Source organism: Elephas maximus, chromosome 21 (genome assembly GCF_024166365.1).
Source record: "Elephas maximus indicus isolate mEleMax1 chromosome 21, mEleMax1 primary haplotype, whole genome shotgun sequence".
Classification (NCBI taxonomy): domain Eukaryota; kingdom Metazoa; phylum Chordata; class Mammalia; order Proboscidea; family Elephantidae; genus Elephas; species Elephas maximus.
Genome location: NC_064839.1, coordinates 39,796,736 through 39,812,532, shown reverse-complemented (window position 1 = coordinate 39,812,532; position 15,797 = coordinate 39,796,736). Strand labels below are relative to the sequence as shown.

At 54.8% G+C, this 15,797-nt stretch overlaps 1 protein-coding gene across 4 annotated transcripts in view; it reads right to left on the bottom strand.

Moving 5' to 3' along the window:
• The window catches only part of VAC14 (VAC14 component of PIKFYVE complex), a 103,289-nt gene that overhangs the window by 38,883 nt on the left and 48,609 nt on the right, over positions 1–15,797 (bottom strand). For all 4 annotated transcript variants that reach the window (XR_007514570.1, XM_049863727.1, XM_049863728.1 and 1 more), the window contains exons 13-14: positions 10,038–10,194; positions 1,756–1,888 (exon numbers count right to left, since the gene is read on the bottom strand). Coding sequence is in view for 3 of the 4 variants with exons in the window: in XM_049863727.1 (XP_049719684.1) it covers positions 1,756–1,888; positions 10,038–10,194 (290 nt within the window). In the remaining variant the exon portion in view is untranslated. The remainder of the gene's footprint in view (positions 1–1,755; positions 1,889–10,037; positions 10,195–15,797) is intronic.

Genomic DNA, 15,797 nt, shown 5'->3' with positions numbered 1-15,797 from the left:
GGCCTCCTGCTCTCTTTCCTTTCACAGGGAAGCTCCTAGATCAAGGTGTCTGTATCTACTACCTCCATTTCCCACTCCTCAGCTCCATCACTTGCTCTCAGACCCCACCCTGTGCCTGAGCTGGACCCCTCATCCCCTCCCTTCCCTGCCTTCCGCAAGCTCCGTCTCTGGCCCTTCTTCTCAGTTTCCTTTTCCCCCTTCTTCTTTACCCATTATTTCATACTGAGGCTCCTCAGAGCTTGGCCTCACCACTGACCACTCTTACTCCCAGAGCTTCAATCTCACCTTCCACGAGGGAAGAAGCCCCTAGAAAGGTTTCTTGCACAGAATTGGTGATCTTTAAGTATTTGCTGAATAAACGAACAAATGAATGAATATGCCATCACTTCTCAGATTTGTACCTCAGGCCTCAGGTCCCTCTTTTGAGAAGTACAGCAAACTGCTTCTTCACCATCTCTCCTTTGACATCCCCAAAGCAATTCAAACTCCAGCATCTGACCTTCCTCCCTCCTGCTCCTCCCCTAGGGCTCCTATCTCAGGGAATGATACCACTACCCCAGCTGCTCAAATCAGAGAGCTGGGGTCACTTCCAACTCCCTCTCCCCTCACTCCCTCATGCAACCAATCACCAACCAGTTATGCCTTCTACTCACTACTGAATCCTAATGCCTCTTCCCATCCAAGTGAACAAGCTGCCACTGTCCCTCACCTGACAACAGTCTCTCAACTGGACTCCCCGTAAGTCCATCTTGTCCCCCCACCCCATTCCCCACCAGCAACTCAGTAATCTGTGTAACTTAGAAGGGTGATCATGCCATTCCCTTGCTCAAGCCTTTTCACTGGCTTCTCACTGACCTCTGGGTAAGTCCCCAATCCTTAGTGTGGCCCACAAGACTGGACCCTCTCCCCCCTGCTTTCTGGTTTACAGGAAAATGAACTCTCCATGCTCTTTTCTGCCTTGAAGCCTGCCAGGCAGGACCCTCTGCTAGAAATCCTCCCAACAACTCTGACCACATCTGTCTCATCTGCTCCCCGAGTGACCTGGGCATTTAATAGCCCCACCACCTCTAGGGGTTCTACTTTCACAGGTCAGGGATGAGGCACAGGCATCTTCTTTATTCTTTTTAAAATTCTAACAAGCAGCCAGAGCTGAGAACCACTGCTGGGGAGTACTGGGGCCACAAAGACTATACCAAAAAATTCTTGTCTGGCTTTGTTGGGAGCCTGGAAGAATCTGTGCTCCTGATCTACATTGTGCTAGCCTGGGGGTGACACTGGGCCATGTTTCTGCAGCTGAGTAGGAGGCTAAGAGCCAGACCCAGCCATGCTCTTTCAGGTAGAAGTTCTAGAGGCCTCAAGCAACCAGGGATTGGTACCCGGGGACTGTCCAGGACCAGACTCGTGTTGCTCCGGAACCAGGCTCCATTGGCGAGCCACTGCTGCCACCAACACTGGCCAAACCCTGCACTGGCCTGGCTCCAGAGTACAGCCTCCCTTTCCTCCCCAAAAAGACTCTGCCAATGGTATTTAACGAGAATATTTAACCTTGAGGGAAAATATTGTCTCAAGAAGTGAAAAATAAATTGGTTTGTTTGGAAAAATGCCAACATTGACCTGCTTCATGTTGGTAGTACCAGCAACCTGGTGTGAGGTGCGAATCTTCTTAGTTTCTTTTACAAACAAACACAAAGGAGGCAAGCAAAGGGTTGCTTTGACACGTGGGATGGTATAGGAAGAGAGGCCCGCAAGACTAACCTGATTATGAAGGCGCCTCTGGTCTCCAGGAGTTTCTGCTCACTGCTGAACCTCTTGAGAAGGTTGATCATGAACTTATAGAAGTAGGAGTTCATGGTGGGAGTAGAAGGAGAACATTCTAAGCCTTTGGTACCTGTAGAGAAAGGGACATTTGGGATTCAAGCTTGGCAACGGGAGGGGGTATCAGCTCCCAGAAGCATCAGACCAAAGCACAAAACAGGAACGTGCCAAACCATTCAGAGGGTTACAAACAAGCATGAGTGGAGCATCTCCGGGCTGATTTCATTAGGCGCCAATGACAAGAAGGCAGCACAAAGCCTCCTCCCAGCAACTGTCTCCTTCTGCTAAACTCAGACCTCCCTTCTGTCTTCTCATTGTCCCTGTGGGGAAGCAGTGTTTTTCTGTTCTGTGTTTCTCAGTTGTGAATTACTCTGAGGATTCTGCACCAGGAGCCACCTCTATACCGTCCTGTCCTCTCCCAGAGAACCTCCTAGATAGCTCCGGTCAACCTGTATTGGGCAAGCCTTGGATGAGAAACACAGCTCCAGGACAGGCCTCATTTAACTTCTTATTGTTTGGGGTGTGTTGTTCCGGGCCCTTGCCCAGAACAGCCTGGCCTGGGAGGTCCTGAGTGACTCTGGAATGGTAGACAGTCTCTGCTCCCTTGCCCAGAGGGGCTGTTTGTAGAATCAAGTGTCACATTCTTACAGATTGAGTTACCCTGGGATCAGCTGGGGATGAGTTACCTCGGGCCCAGCTGGGGCTGATCTCTGAAGACGTGGCTGCAGATACAGCTGTTGAGGTGGCCCTGCTGCCCCTCAGCCCCCACACCATCCCCACACTCATGATACAAGCTCAGCTGCATGGGTGGTGGCCAGGATGGGCACTGGCTACACATCTCACACCGGAAGCGAGTGAGGCCTTGCACCAGTGTACCCTAGGTGCTTATTTGTGACAGCTGCTCGTGTCCTGTCCCCTTCCCACTTCTCCCCCCTTCAGGCATCAGGCCATTTAGGTTCTGAAGTATTCCAAAGGACAAAGTGTCTAATACAGGCAGTGACCACAAAGAAATGCTCCCCACCTGGGGCTATCTGGGGCCAGTCTCCATTCCTGAGGACCAGGGTGCCTCTGGCAGGCACCAGGTGAGCTGCTGGTTCTAGCCTCCCAGAGCTGGTCGGAGGCATTACTGAGCATGGTATAAGAGCCAGGCTTGGGAGTCCGTCAGACCCGGGGTCAGACTTGCAGTAGCTGTGCAACTTTGGGCAGATTTCTTAACCTCTCTAAGCCTCGGCTTCCTCATCTGTAGAGTGGAGGCAATGGGTCTCTATGAAACGGCACATGCATGGAATGCACTCAGCCTGGGCTGCCACAGTCTGTGCTCAACAACTGGGGCTGCTGAGGCGAGCACACATCCCACGGCAGAGCGCTGCATGGGCAGATACTCTCATTGGCACCTCCTTCCAGAGAGTCTGTGCAGGCTGCATCTCAAAATGGATGGCTGGGGCTTGGAGAAGGGTCTGGAGATGTCTGGGTGGGGAAACGCCAGATCTGGGACAATTTCATAGTGCCCTGCCAGGAGGGACAGAGGGTACAAGGAGGACAAGGAGTCACCTGTGACCTTTCGTCTCCACCGGAAAGGAAATCAGCCCACTTCGGCAGGCAGGCTTCCCAAAGATGGCAGAAGAAAAGGCCTGGACTGCTCTGGACACAGCCCCAGACTCCTTAGCTACCACCTTCTCTCTGGTCACACTGCCCTTCGCCTTCCACACACCAAGGTCTCAACGTCCATGCCATACAGAGACCCTGGAGCCAAGGCCCTTAGGTGGGAGGGAGGAGGGCAATGCTCAATCTGCACAAAACTCCGCCAACAATTCCTACTCTCCCAGCACTGTGGATGTTGGGAGAGCTTCCTCGGCTTGCCCCTTGCTGTGCTCCCAACCTTTAAAGATACAAATAGCAAGAGGCCGGACACTGTGACGGGGGCCGGGCACCCTTCTGAGACTTGGCTCTTGGGAGGCCAGAGCTGCAGCTTTGAGGCGCTGCTCAGCCTGGCCTGCTGCTCTCGGGAATGAGGCCTTTCACCCTCCAGGCAGGGGTGACCCTGGGCTCCCACCTGCCAAACCACTGCCCTCTGAGCAAAGGAGCCTCTCCAAGATGGGGCCTGAGCCTTGGAGAGCCTGGCTGAGACACTAGCTCAACAGGGAGGGGCTACAGGCCCAATACGGCAATCCTTGGCACTTGTGGGTGGGTTGGTCAAGGATCTGCAAGTTCCTATCCTGCCCAGGGTAGGGTGGCCAGGGAAGCCCCAGGAGTGGACAGGAGCTGTCCCAGTGCTCACTCGTACAGGTGAGGGCCAACTGGATCTCCCCTAGCCTCAGTTTCCCTCCTCATCCACCAGCTTTTCTTTGATCTAAACAGCCCTCAGGCCTAGGTGGCCTGAGATGGAACCTGAGAAAAGATGTTCTCAGGCAGGGCTGTAGCATGGAGGAGGAGAGGGCTGAGAGAGAAGAAGGAATTCACTCCGGGAGTGTTACTACTGGAATGGCAGGATTCTCTCATCTGAAGTAATTTCTCCCTAGGGTAGTCTGCCTCCTCCCTGAGGGAGCACTCAAAGTGCTGCAGTTGAGGCACTTCCACCCACATTTGAGCAACAGCTCCTGTACTTAAGCCTCCACACACCTGACAAGCTGGGCTTGGCAGCCAGCCCCTACTCAGCAGCTCTGACAGAAGCCAACTCTGCTGAGCCTTCCCAACGTGCTGGGCTCTGGGCTGTGTGCACATTGCTCGTGGACACCACAGCTACCCCTTCTACATTTGGGGAGGTAGAGTGTCACTCCAGGAGAGCAGGGCAAGAAGGGGCAGAGCTCGAGGAATGGGTACTCAGGCGGTAGAATACATGCCCTCCAACACTGTGCCCAAGGGCCTGCAGACTACAGGATCGGGAGGACCCAATTCAGTGGCACACCTGACAGCACCAGAACCTTCCAACCACTAGAGATGGGCGGGGGGGGGGGGGGCGCGGTGAGCTGGTCTGGCTCAGGCACAGGAGTGCAGAGAATAGAATGAGGAGCGACCTGGCATGTGCCCTGGGAGAGGGGCTTCCTTGGAGGCATGGAGGACCACGGTGTGAGGGGAGTGCAGTGCTGGCCAGCAGCTACGGACAAGGCCAAATGCCAGTGCTGCAGTTATGGTTTGGCCAGCCAGGAGCCTCTCCTTACTGAGCTCCAGCAGAAAGTTCACGTGACATGACGCCTGGCCGTGGGGCAGACAGATGCTGTCGGGAGCTCTCTGTACATAGAACCAGACTGGTGTGGTGATGGGCAGGGGTGGGGGAGCAGCTCTGCAGATGTTGCTAAGTGAAACCTGATGGGGCGACATGAGAATCTGCAGAACGTCTCACAAACAACCTTCCCAGGGATGTTTTGGATTGAGTTTTGTGGCTATGACGTGAAGGAACCTCACATGTCAGGATAAAAATAGCTCTGCCTCAATGCACAACGCAAGTTACAGTTCAACAAAACCAGATGTGAAAACATTAGTCGCCCAGCTCAGGCCCAAAGAGGCCCTGCTCCGCTGCCCGCCTGCCTCCCTGCTGGGGAGGGTCAGAGGCTGGCCAGAGCACAGACACTGTAGTCTAGGACCCCCAGGACCAGCCCCAGTCCTGCTGCTGACTAGCAGGGCAGTCCTGGGTAAGGGACGGCTTCTCTGATGCGGGTCTCCATCTGCAAGGCATTGCAGGATGGGGCAGCTCCATGGAAGGGCTGTGTGATTAGGAGGTGGCTATGGAACCAAGGAGACAGGGCTGGGAAGGTGGCTTCCCTCTAGATTCAAGTGGCACGGAGGAAGGCGAGGCCAAGGAAGGGGCTGGAGGGGTGTAGGGTCTGGTGAATTGGAGAGGATGCAATGCCCCTCATGCAGTGTGGACAAAAGAGTAGTTAAAATGTGGTAGTAATGGCACCTTTGGAACACAATCCAAGAAGTGACCACATTCTTATCTGTGGGCAGGTTCAGCTGAGGTTGGCGAGGACAAGTGCCCTCTGCCCGCCTGGCACAATTGCCAGATCCAGCGGGAGCTCCAGCTGCGCGGTTCAGAGTGAGAAAGAAGCTAATGGGTCGCAGCAGGGCCCAGGAGCTTTCTTGCTGAGAGGCAGTGGAGGGGCTGAACAGCGCCTGTCACAGGAAAGCTGCGGGAGCTAGGGCTGGGGCCCTGGCAGCTCTGGGACAGCAACGAGGAGGAAGGAGAGATGTGCCCCAGGTCAGGGGCATGGATGGGGGGGTTCCATCTGGTGACAAGTGAAGGCCTGGGGCAAGGACACGAGAGGACACCTCCCGGGGCAGAGTGCTGGGGGAGCCTCAGACCTTGTAGAGCTTGGACAATTAGCCCTGGGCCCCTCCTCCCATCATTTTAATTAACTCTGAAAAATGGGTATTGACCCTTACTGACTATCTGATGCTGGAGGTCCAGTGATAAGCAAAACCTGACCCCTGAAGTCTGAGAGGGGGCTTTTCCCATGTGGGATCCTAAGCATCTGGGGTGGGACCTGAACTCCCTTGTTTTGAGAGCTCCTGGGTGATGCTGGTGCTGCCACCACCTGTACCCTGAACAGCAAGGGTCTAAGAAGTCAAAGCCAAGAGAGAACTGGGTGTGCACCCCACCACCCATGTTCAGTGTGATGGGCAGGAGGAACCGAGAGGAGGGGCCTCTGAGCTGGCCTTAAGCATGCACACAATCTTGTAAGGCAAGGACGAAGGCAAAGGCAGTACTTCACACATACTGTGCACTCACCTTAGTGCTATCCATGGCGGTGGACAGAATCCCAACCACCCTTCACCCTCCTTGACAGTGGGGGACATGCAGCGACACACAGAGGTCAAGGGCGGGTGGGAGGCTGGGCTGGCCTGCCGGCCTAGGTCTCTCAGACCTTAGCACCGTCTCCTGTGTGTGGGAAGGAGGGCCTCCAAGGCTCAAAGGGCAACAGGTGAGGTTCCTTGGGGGTGGAAAGGGTCTGGTGCAGCTGGAGGTCGTACAAGGGCAAGAAACAAAGAGCTGAGGACAGAATGGGGGTCCCTGAAATCACTGTGAAGACTGGAATGCAGCCCTAAGAAGTGCCAGGCAGGGGCCATGGCCTACACCCAGAGGAAGGCTTCCTGTGCTCTGCATCCTGAGGTGGTGAAGGGAGCAGATGCTCAAGCCACTCCTGGCTACCACCTACATCTTAGTAGATGTCATGAAGAGTCAAGGAGCTCATCAGGTGAGGGCTCAAGTATGCACATAAAGTGCTTACAACAGTGCCTGGGGCTAGTAAGAGCCCATAACAAGCAGGCAGCCATTATCACTGTCACTGCTATTATTAAGCAAAATGCCCCAGAGAGGGTTTTCTGGATTTCTTCAAGAACTTGTTTCTGTCTGGGGGCAGGAAGAGGCTGCTGACATTCGGCCACTCTTGCCTGGGTTATAAAGGAACAGCACAGAATCAGAACATTTCGTTTTGGCCCATGTTTTCAAAGCTAGGGGTTAAAACTCCACCTGGGACCAGAGGGACCTGCATGGAACATTGGCATGAGCAGGTGGTAGGGGCGGGCTATCTTCCCCAAAGGTATACAGCGCTGCAGCCTGTGAGCTCTCAAAGCTGTGCTCCAGAGAGTGCAAGGAAAGCAGTTTCCAAACAGGAAGAGGGTCTGGCTCTGCAGCCTCTGTCCATGTGCTCAGCCAGATGGAAACAGTCTGCGGAGCAACGAGAGCAAGTGAGCTAGCAGAAGAAGGAGTGTACACTTCCTGCCTGCTTCCTGACCCAGACAGCCACCCCAGACAGCCTCAGTGCCAGGGAAGACGGGAGAGGGGGCAGGGCCAGGGACAGGAATAGCCCTGGCTTCTCATGGTCTTCTGCTACTGGTTTGATCTTGACCTTTTGAGATCATGGACCTGTTGAAAAAATCTGATGACAGCTGTGTACATGCATGCGTGTCCACATGTGGCTCTGCTGGGCCGTGGTCACACACACATATATACACGTTTGTGTGGGATGTTGGTGGTTCTCACACTCCTTGAAGTTCACTGTGGGCCTCAAGTAAAGAACCGACGGTCCACGACGTTGTGTGTCCTTGGAGGAAGAAGGCTGGTTGGCTACAGCCACTTCCTTGGTGTTCTTTACAGGATGAACTCCTTCCCATCTGGCAGCCTTTGTTTTTCTATGAATTCAGGACAAGTCCCTGGATGATGTCTGCCTGCCTTGGTGAGCTGGGACAAGAGTTACCATTGCCACACTTCTTGTTAGCAACTGCCCATCCTGGCAGGGCCAGGAGCTGGGTTTCAGAGCACTATACCAAACAAGTCCCTCTCAGTCCTTCTTCCCAAGTAGCCTGGGGCCCCAGGGCCTCTTACAGCATGAGATCACTGGGAGCGACGAGGGGGTGTGATGTTGCAGGGCTTCCAGGGACCCCTGCCCAAGGGCATGTACCCACCTCTCCAGTGGGGATGGGCCATGGCCTGGAGCTGCCCTAGCCTGAGCTGCCCCTTGGGTCTTGGCGGGCCTATAGCGGGTTTTCCTGCACATCCCTCCACCATCGGGTACCCATTTCACAGTCAGTAATGTCTCTGTGCCTGAGAGAAAGGAACAAAACCCCTCAGAGATGAAAGGACAGATCACAGATCCTGGAAGGATCAAGGTGTCCTTCCCCTTCCCCAGGGCTGGGCTGCCTCAGAGAGGTTTTTGCTTCTAGCACCTGAGGAGACATGACTCTATGACAGATGCCTCCTGGGAAGGGAGATCCTAGGGCCTACACTCAAGGCCTCCTCCCTATAGGCTACCTTCTCTTGGCTGCTGCCCCCATCAGTTCTCCCTCCTGTCGAGGCTTCCCCTCCCCCTTTTTGGTCCTCACACCCAATCTCTCGCATTCCAGCCATCCATCCCAGGGACTTCAGATTGACCACAGTGGCTAACTTTGGGACCCAGAATGGAGGATAGACCCCTGGGCTGTGGCGCTGAAGGTGGGCACACACCCCAGCAGGGATCAGGATATGGGGCCTGCTGCCCGGCCATGGCCACTGACCGTCTGGAGGAAACGGGGCTCACTGGCCAGGAAACAACTGCATCCTGGGAACAGGAGAAAAGGAAGCTGCTCTGTCGCCTGGGCCCCTTTCTGTCTTCCTAGCCGTGGTCAGAGACAGCCGGAGCTTGGGACTTGAGGGCGACACACACACAGTGGAGGTGGCCTGAGGACCATGGGGCCCCTGGGAAATCTGCTGCAGAGGGTTGGGGAGCCCTTGTCTTTTAGTGTTACTGGCAAGACGTCTTCAATGCATGGGTCTTCTGAGACTTGGCCTGGTGGCTCCTAGAGTGTAGTCCAGCCTGCAGGGCCCTGGCAACTCCCAGGGACTCCTTGCGCTTCCCACGTACAGGCCCTAGGTCCTGGGCAAAACCAGGCTGAAAGACTCCTGAGACAAGGTTCTCAGAGCCAGGCATCTGATGCCCTCAGGGCTCAGTGAGGTGGGGTAATGGGGGAGGCTGAAAAGCACCCAAAGCAAGTTGACACTTGGCTTCTGTATCAAAGGATGAGCTGTCTAGGGACCCATGTCGGATGTCAAGAGCTGCTCAATGGACACCCAAGCAGACACCCGAGACTGTGTGGTGCTTTCCTACTGACTTGTGTCCTTGGGTGTTTTCCAGCATTGGATTGCTGGAGGAAGCGGGCATGTGCCTGGGAGGAAAGAAGCTGGAGTCCACTGTCTGGAAGAAGACTTGGTCAGGTATGGGGAAAGGAAGTCACGGGATGAGCACTAGGAACGCACGGCCACCTCCATGTCCAAGAGCTGCCCAGAGACAGCCTGTTGGAATTGTCTTGTCCTTCCCTGGGCTGCCTGCCATGTTGTGGGCTATTTTTAGTTGCTTGGTGAGAAAGGAAATGGCTGCCTAGCCTTCTTCCACCTGTCAGACCTGAGACTCTAAAGCCCCCATCACCTGACTGGGGAGATGATCAGCTGAGTCAGATGGCTCAAAAGTATAAAAGGGTACTTTGTCTAGATATGCAGAAAGATGAGGAAGAAGGGATATGACGGTCTTTCCCGGAGGGTTGCTGGAGTGTGGGCCATGATGAGGTAGAAGGAGGGGTCCACCTGCAGAGCAATGGCTTGCTGGTAGGAAACTCAGTGATCCCTCATGTCTTGGCGAGCTCCAGACTCAAGAAGGGCAGCCCAAAGGACTGCCTTAGTCCAGGATGAGAACCAGAGAACCAGAACTGGCATTTCTAGGGTGCCCGAGGCTGGCACCAATGGGGACACTTACCAGGAATGTGCAGCAGGCTGGCTCTACCAGGGGTGGGTACCTGGAGCTCTGGGTGGCCAGCCCGCAGGTCAGGGCCATCAAGTGGGCCTGGGTCATCTGTCTGACCTGCGGGGGAGGAAGCAATTTCTGCTAACACCTCCAGATCCTTCAGGATAACCTGCAAGGAGAGAAGCAGAGGGTAAGGGATGGACCTCCCTCGAGAGATGTGCTGAGCAGGGGTGAGGCTGGAGACAGAGAACTGCTTCCACAGGGTGGAGAGGGGGCTACACAGAGGACAGCAGGCAGCGGTAGTTGCGAGGTCTGGAGAGAGCAGAGCTGCTTCTATGCTATAGAAGAGCCTAGGAAAGTTTAACAAAGGATGTGGATTTAAGAGAATATTAACAGGCAGTGGACCGGGCAACTGAAAAAAGAAGCCAGAACCTGATGCCTGGCAAGGCACCTTTCCATGACCTTCCTCTCTGGATTGTATGGCTGGGGGCCTGGTACCTAACAGGTCTCCATGACACGAGGAACTGAGGCACCAGTGTGCCTGAGGTGGTGGGGCCTGCTCTGATTCCACAGGAGACACAAGGTCTCTGGATCCACAGGCTCCACTTCACCCACTTGTCCTGCGTGCTCCTTCAAGCGATGGCTACTCCACTCAGGCCTGTTTGTGTAGATGGACAGATGGTTCATGTCCTCTGAGGTACACAAGGGCAGCAAACCCTTATGGTCAAATGAGGCAAGTAAGCCCGCAAGGCGGATGGGGCCAGGATTGCTCTGGGTGAGGGCCCTGAGACCACGCTGGACACAATGAACATCTGAGGTGTCCACCAGGTGCCTATTTTCCTGTCAGAAAAGGTGCTGGGGAAGAACCACCAGTACCTGCGGGGCCTGGCCTACCTGAGGTCTGCCTCACCTTGAGAGGCTTCCAGGACCAGGATGCTGAGGTGGAGAGGCCAGAGGAGGAAGCTGCCCTTGATCCTGGCCAGAAATAATGCCCTCGCTTGTCATTAGCCTCATCTTATGCGTGAGGACTCTGAGGCTTGAACAGTTACCTACTCAAGGCAACTGCAAGTGTACTTCAAGACCAGCTCTGATCCCCAAATGTGAGCCTGTTAAGCTATATTGGGCTTTGGAGTCAGACAGTCCTGACTTCAAATCCTGACCCCGGACCAGTTAACTTCATCTACAAGTCCTGTCCCCCACAACACATGCGCGCACGCACACACCCACCCATCTCCTGAGCACCACCTGTGGATCCGGAGCTCGGCTAGTTGTGACTTTGAGGTCCCCATCTCCTGGGGGAGAGGCTGGTGAACAAATACCGAAGATACAGCTATGTGCAACAGGCATTAGCAACTCGGCCTGCGGGGAGCCAGGGAGGCTGTGGACATACTTAAGGAGGAGTTTGCCTAGGGAATGAGGGTACGGAGAGGTATCTGAAACTTTTCCTGACCTAGCATGAGCCATTCATGGACACACAGGCCCATGTGGCACATTTTAGGAAACTAAGCCTTTGCAGCTTGGGAGACTGGCAGCGGGGAGAGGCGGGGGAGAGCAGGGTATGGCTAGAGATCAGGAGCAAGTGGCAGGCAGGGGCTGATCTTAAGACACAGGCAGAGGCGTGCGAACTGGCTTTGCGGTGATGGGGGCCTCCGTTTCCTTGTATGTGAAGATGGAAACTTCCACCTTGCAAGGCAGTTGTAACAATCACAGGAGACACTGTACATGCAGAGCAGAGCACAAAGAGCAGGCCCACCAGGAAGGCTGGCTCCTCACTCCCACTGTGAGGTTTTCAAGCTACAGCCAACTTGTTCAGTGGCCCTGACTCCACAGCCCCGGCTGCCGTGGCTGGGCAGAGACAGTGGGGCAGGCACTGAGGGGGTGCAGGCCTCCCTTTTTCCACGCCACAGAGATGGCCTCACCCCTTCTCTGTCCCACCTCCTCCAGCCCCCAGTGGAGAGCTCAGCCAGAAAGGCTGCATATTTTACATTTTGATTCTCTTATTTTAGAGTTTAACACCAAATGGCAAATGAGTGCAAACTGCACAATTAAAGCTGGAAACGCTGTCTACAGGTTCCTTCAGGAATCCCAGCCACTCCTCTGTGCTCACATATCAAAAGATTTGGCTCTGGTCCCCAGGGGCTGGCAAAAAATCCTGAAGCCCTGCCTTAGGCGATACCCTGTGTGCATGTGTGCACATAGCGCCCCTTCTGCCCCTTCGCAGGGAGTCAGGAACAGGATCGCCACCTCCTTCAGCCACACATCTCCTAGAATGGAGGGCCAGGAATGGCTCGAGGCAGGGTCGGGGAGCCTGAGGGGAGCCAATCGGGGACACTAGGCGGCCCTGACATCCAGGCTACCATTCCCATGGATCCCAGCCTCTGCCTGTCTCCCAGCCCACCACTAAGCCTGACTCAGCCCAGGAGCTGAATTAACTTAAAGGCTTTGGAGCGACGAGCCTGATGTAGAGCAAGCCTCGGCCCCTGCCAAGGGAGGAGAAGGGGCACTGGCAGAAGGGAGAGCACAAGTAGGCAATGCCAGCAGGGGCCTGGGACGGCTGAGGCACTGTCCTTCTAGCTGGGCCTGACTTTGCATGTCTGTCCCCAGGCCAGGGTTTTGGCGCCTCACCCACCTGGGGACTCGCAGACCCTCAGATGAGGGCAAGAACCTCTGGGAGGAGGGACAAAGGTGGCCTCAGCGGCCTAGGTTATGGAGCACTGCCGGTGCACTGTGCTACCACCCCTGCTTTCTTTGGCCTCTGGAAAACCAGATCCCACTGATGTCCATTGCACAGGCTACTGGGCTCGTGCCCGTGCTGGCCTGCAGCCCCTGGCTCTGAGAACGGGAAAGGCTCAAAGGAAGCAGGAGGAAGCCACCCCAATTAGTATGCACTACACAGCCTTTTACAAAATGAATATAAAACACTTGTGCTTTCTTTTTGTGTGAGAGAAAGAAGGGGGGGAAAGAGAGGGAGGGAAGAAGCAATATTCTGCAGGAGCAGGAGCGCCTGCCGTTTCCATGGCAACGGGCTGGGGGTGGGGAGGGCCATCAGCTGGCCCCTGGTTCTGGTGGGGAAGGCCATCAGCTGGTCCCTGGTTCTGGAGTGAGCGGGCCAAAGGTGGAAGGAAAGGGCTAGGGGGCCACTGGGTGTGGAAAACCTCTGACAGAACAACTCTGGGGGTAAGACCTCAGGGGCGAGAGGAGAGGGCTTCGTGCCCAAAATGGCTTGGCCAGCAAAGACCAGGAGGCCAGAGGATTCCTGCAAAAGCCCTGCTTTTTGGAGGTGATTTTACACAGTAGGGTTTCACCAGCACAGAGCCTGTTTCTCTGGGAAGGCATCAGTATCTGGAGGGGCCATGCAGGCTATAGGCCCCACTCTATCTTTGTGGCCAAGGACAATTTCTCCAGGAGGCTGGGTGTACCCTCCCTTCTTTTACTGGGCCACCATCCCCCGCCACAGACAGCTCTGGAAAACCACTTGCACCTGGCGGCTCCTCGGTGCCCTGGGAGTAGCTGGAGACCTGCCAGCTCTGTGGTGCCAAGTCACTAGGCCAAGAGGCTCATCCCCACCTCCTATAAACCTCCTGAGCACGAAGTTGTAGGGAGGAACTCGGCAGATGTGGAATAAGTGTTGCCGAGTGGCAGCAGCAGGCAGGAAGTGGAGAAAAATGGCTGTGAGTGACCCCGGCTGAGGCGGATGGCTGGAGGGGCCTCCACTTCACTCCACCCTCTTATCTTTAAGGAACTTTTGTCCAAGGTTTTGATGGGCCACTGCTCGGCTGATCAGGCCCTGGATATAACCGGCTTAGCCTTCTAGCCTCCCAAGGAGGGGACCCTCCTCCATGCTGGGGCCTCAGAGGTCCCAGCCAGGAGACTTGCAAGATTGTTTCTATAGGACGGGTATGGTGCTGGCAGGAGGGGTGAATTCAGTCTAAAGGCCTAGGAGGCTGAGGTCTGGCTGGTGCGGGCCACTGTCTAGGGCCATCTGATGCCTGTGCTGGGAGCAGCAGGGTGGAGAGCTATGGCCTTGGCTGAGACCCAGGTCAGGTTCGGTTGCTCCTTATTCTTGCGACACGGAACTGACCGAGGACAGGCATCCATGGGACCCTTGGCCCTCTGCCTGTCCTGCCTTCCTGAGGGGTTACAGTGTGTAAAGCCTGCCCTCTCAGTCCCTGACCACATGCAGAGTGGACCCTGCAGGGCCCGAGTGAAAGCCACAGGGGCTCCCACAGGACCCAGAGCAGTCGTGCCCAGGGACCTCTGCCTAGACACAAGGTGCAACTTGCCTGCCTGCCCAGGAAAGGGGGTGGTGCTTCTGAGAAACACGCTGGTCTACCTGTCCTCTCCCCTCTCCCCACCCAGTGCCATGCCCAGCATGTCCTTCTGCAACAAGGAAGGAAAGGATGGCCAGAAAAGAGGGCACTTAGATTTGGGGGTGGGGACAGATGGATTGCTGAGGCTTAGACCTATTTATTTTCCCACTGAGGAAAAGAAAAGAAAAAACACTCTGACTGAAAACTTTTTATGTCTTGATAAAACAACAAAATCAACAACAACAAAAAAATGGATTATCTCTCTGTTGGTATTGTCTGGCTTTGAATGCAAGCCCTTAGGGATCAGGACTGTTTTCTTTTTTTTTAAAAGAAGGCTTTGAAAGTCTTTCCTAAGTGCCTAGTACTGTGCCATAGACACAAAAGGCCAGCACCTGATGTTTATTTTTAAATTGCACTAATTAACAGCGATACACAGTTCCCCTAGCAGTAATCCTCTGCAGGTAAAGAACATAAAGGATGACCTGGCTGGGGTGAGACAACTGGGAGAACAGGTACCTGCTCCTGCCCCCAGGGCCTCTTTCCTGCTGACTCAAGCCACTGCTCTTTTGCATCATCCCAGGCCCCTAACCAGGAGGGTTCAATCTCAGGGCAATAAATTCTCCCCATAAACCGGGCAGGGCCCGGCAGCACGAGGGCTGCATACACACAGCTATAGCTGAGGGCTGGCTGTCTCCGGGGCACCAGTCCACGGCAACAGAGACAGATTACCCAATAAGCAAGGTATGCATGGGCTTCGTTGTGCTTACTTGCACAAATGTGAAATTGTTTGCTACAGATTAGTAAGTAAACACAATGAAGCCCAACATATACGTTGCTTACTGTAAACCAGCGCATACTGTGCTTACTGGTTCATCCACTCTGCATGGCAACCTGGAGAGCTGAGAGCGGCACAGGCTGGCCTCTTCACACCCTCCCTCCAGTGGAGCCTCCTATCAGCTCCTCAGCAAGGGGCCAGGCTGGGATGGGATCAACTCATCATCCCCTGACCTCATGTTTGTAGGGTGCTTCTGAGCACCTACTGTGTACCAGACCCAGCCTCTGTCCTCTGGAACTCATACTGGAAGGCCTTCAGAGTGGGACAATGGCTATGAAGGGTGTAATGAATATACAGGGGGCATAATGACACAGAGGAAACTAGCCCAGTCTTGAGTGCTGAGGGCAGGCTTGGAGGGCCAACAAATAAGGCTTCCTGGAGCATCTAAACTGAGACCTTGACTAAGTTCCTTAACTTCTATGAGCCTCTGTTTGCTCTCATGTAAAATGGGAAAAACAACAGGGCCTCCTCTGAAGAGGTCATTACAAAGATTAAAGATCATGCAAACGTGATGCCCAGCATGGGCCTGGCCCAGAGCAAGAAGCCTGAAGTGCGGGCTCCTGTTAAGAGTAGGGATGGCCCCAGGCCTCGGCCTGCTGGGCTCATCAGCACTCCTTCCAGGCCTGA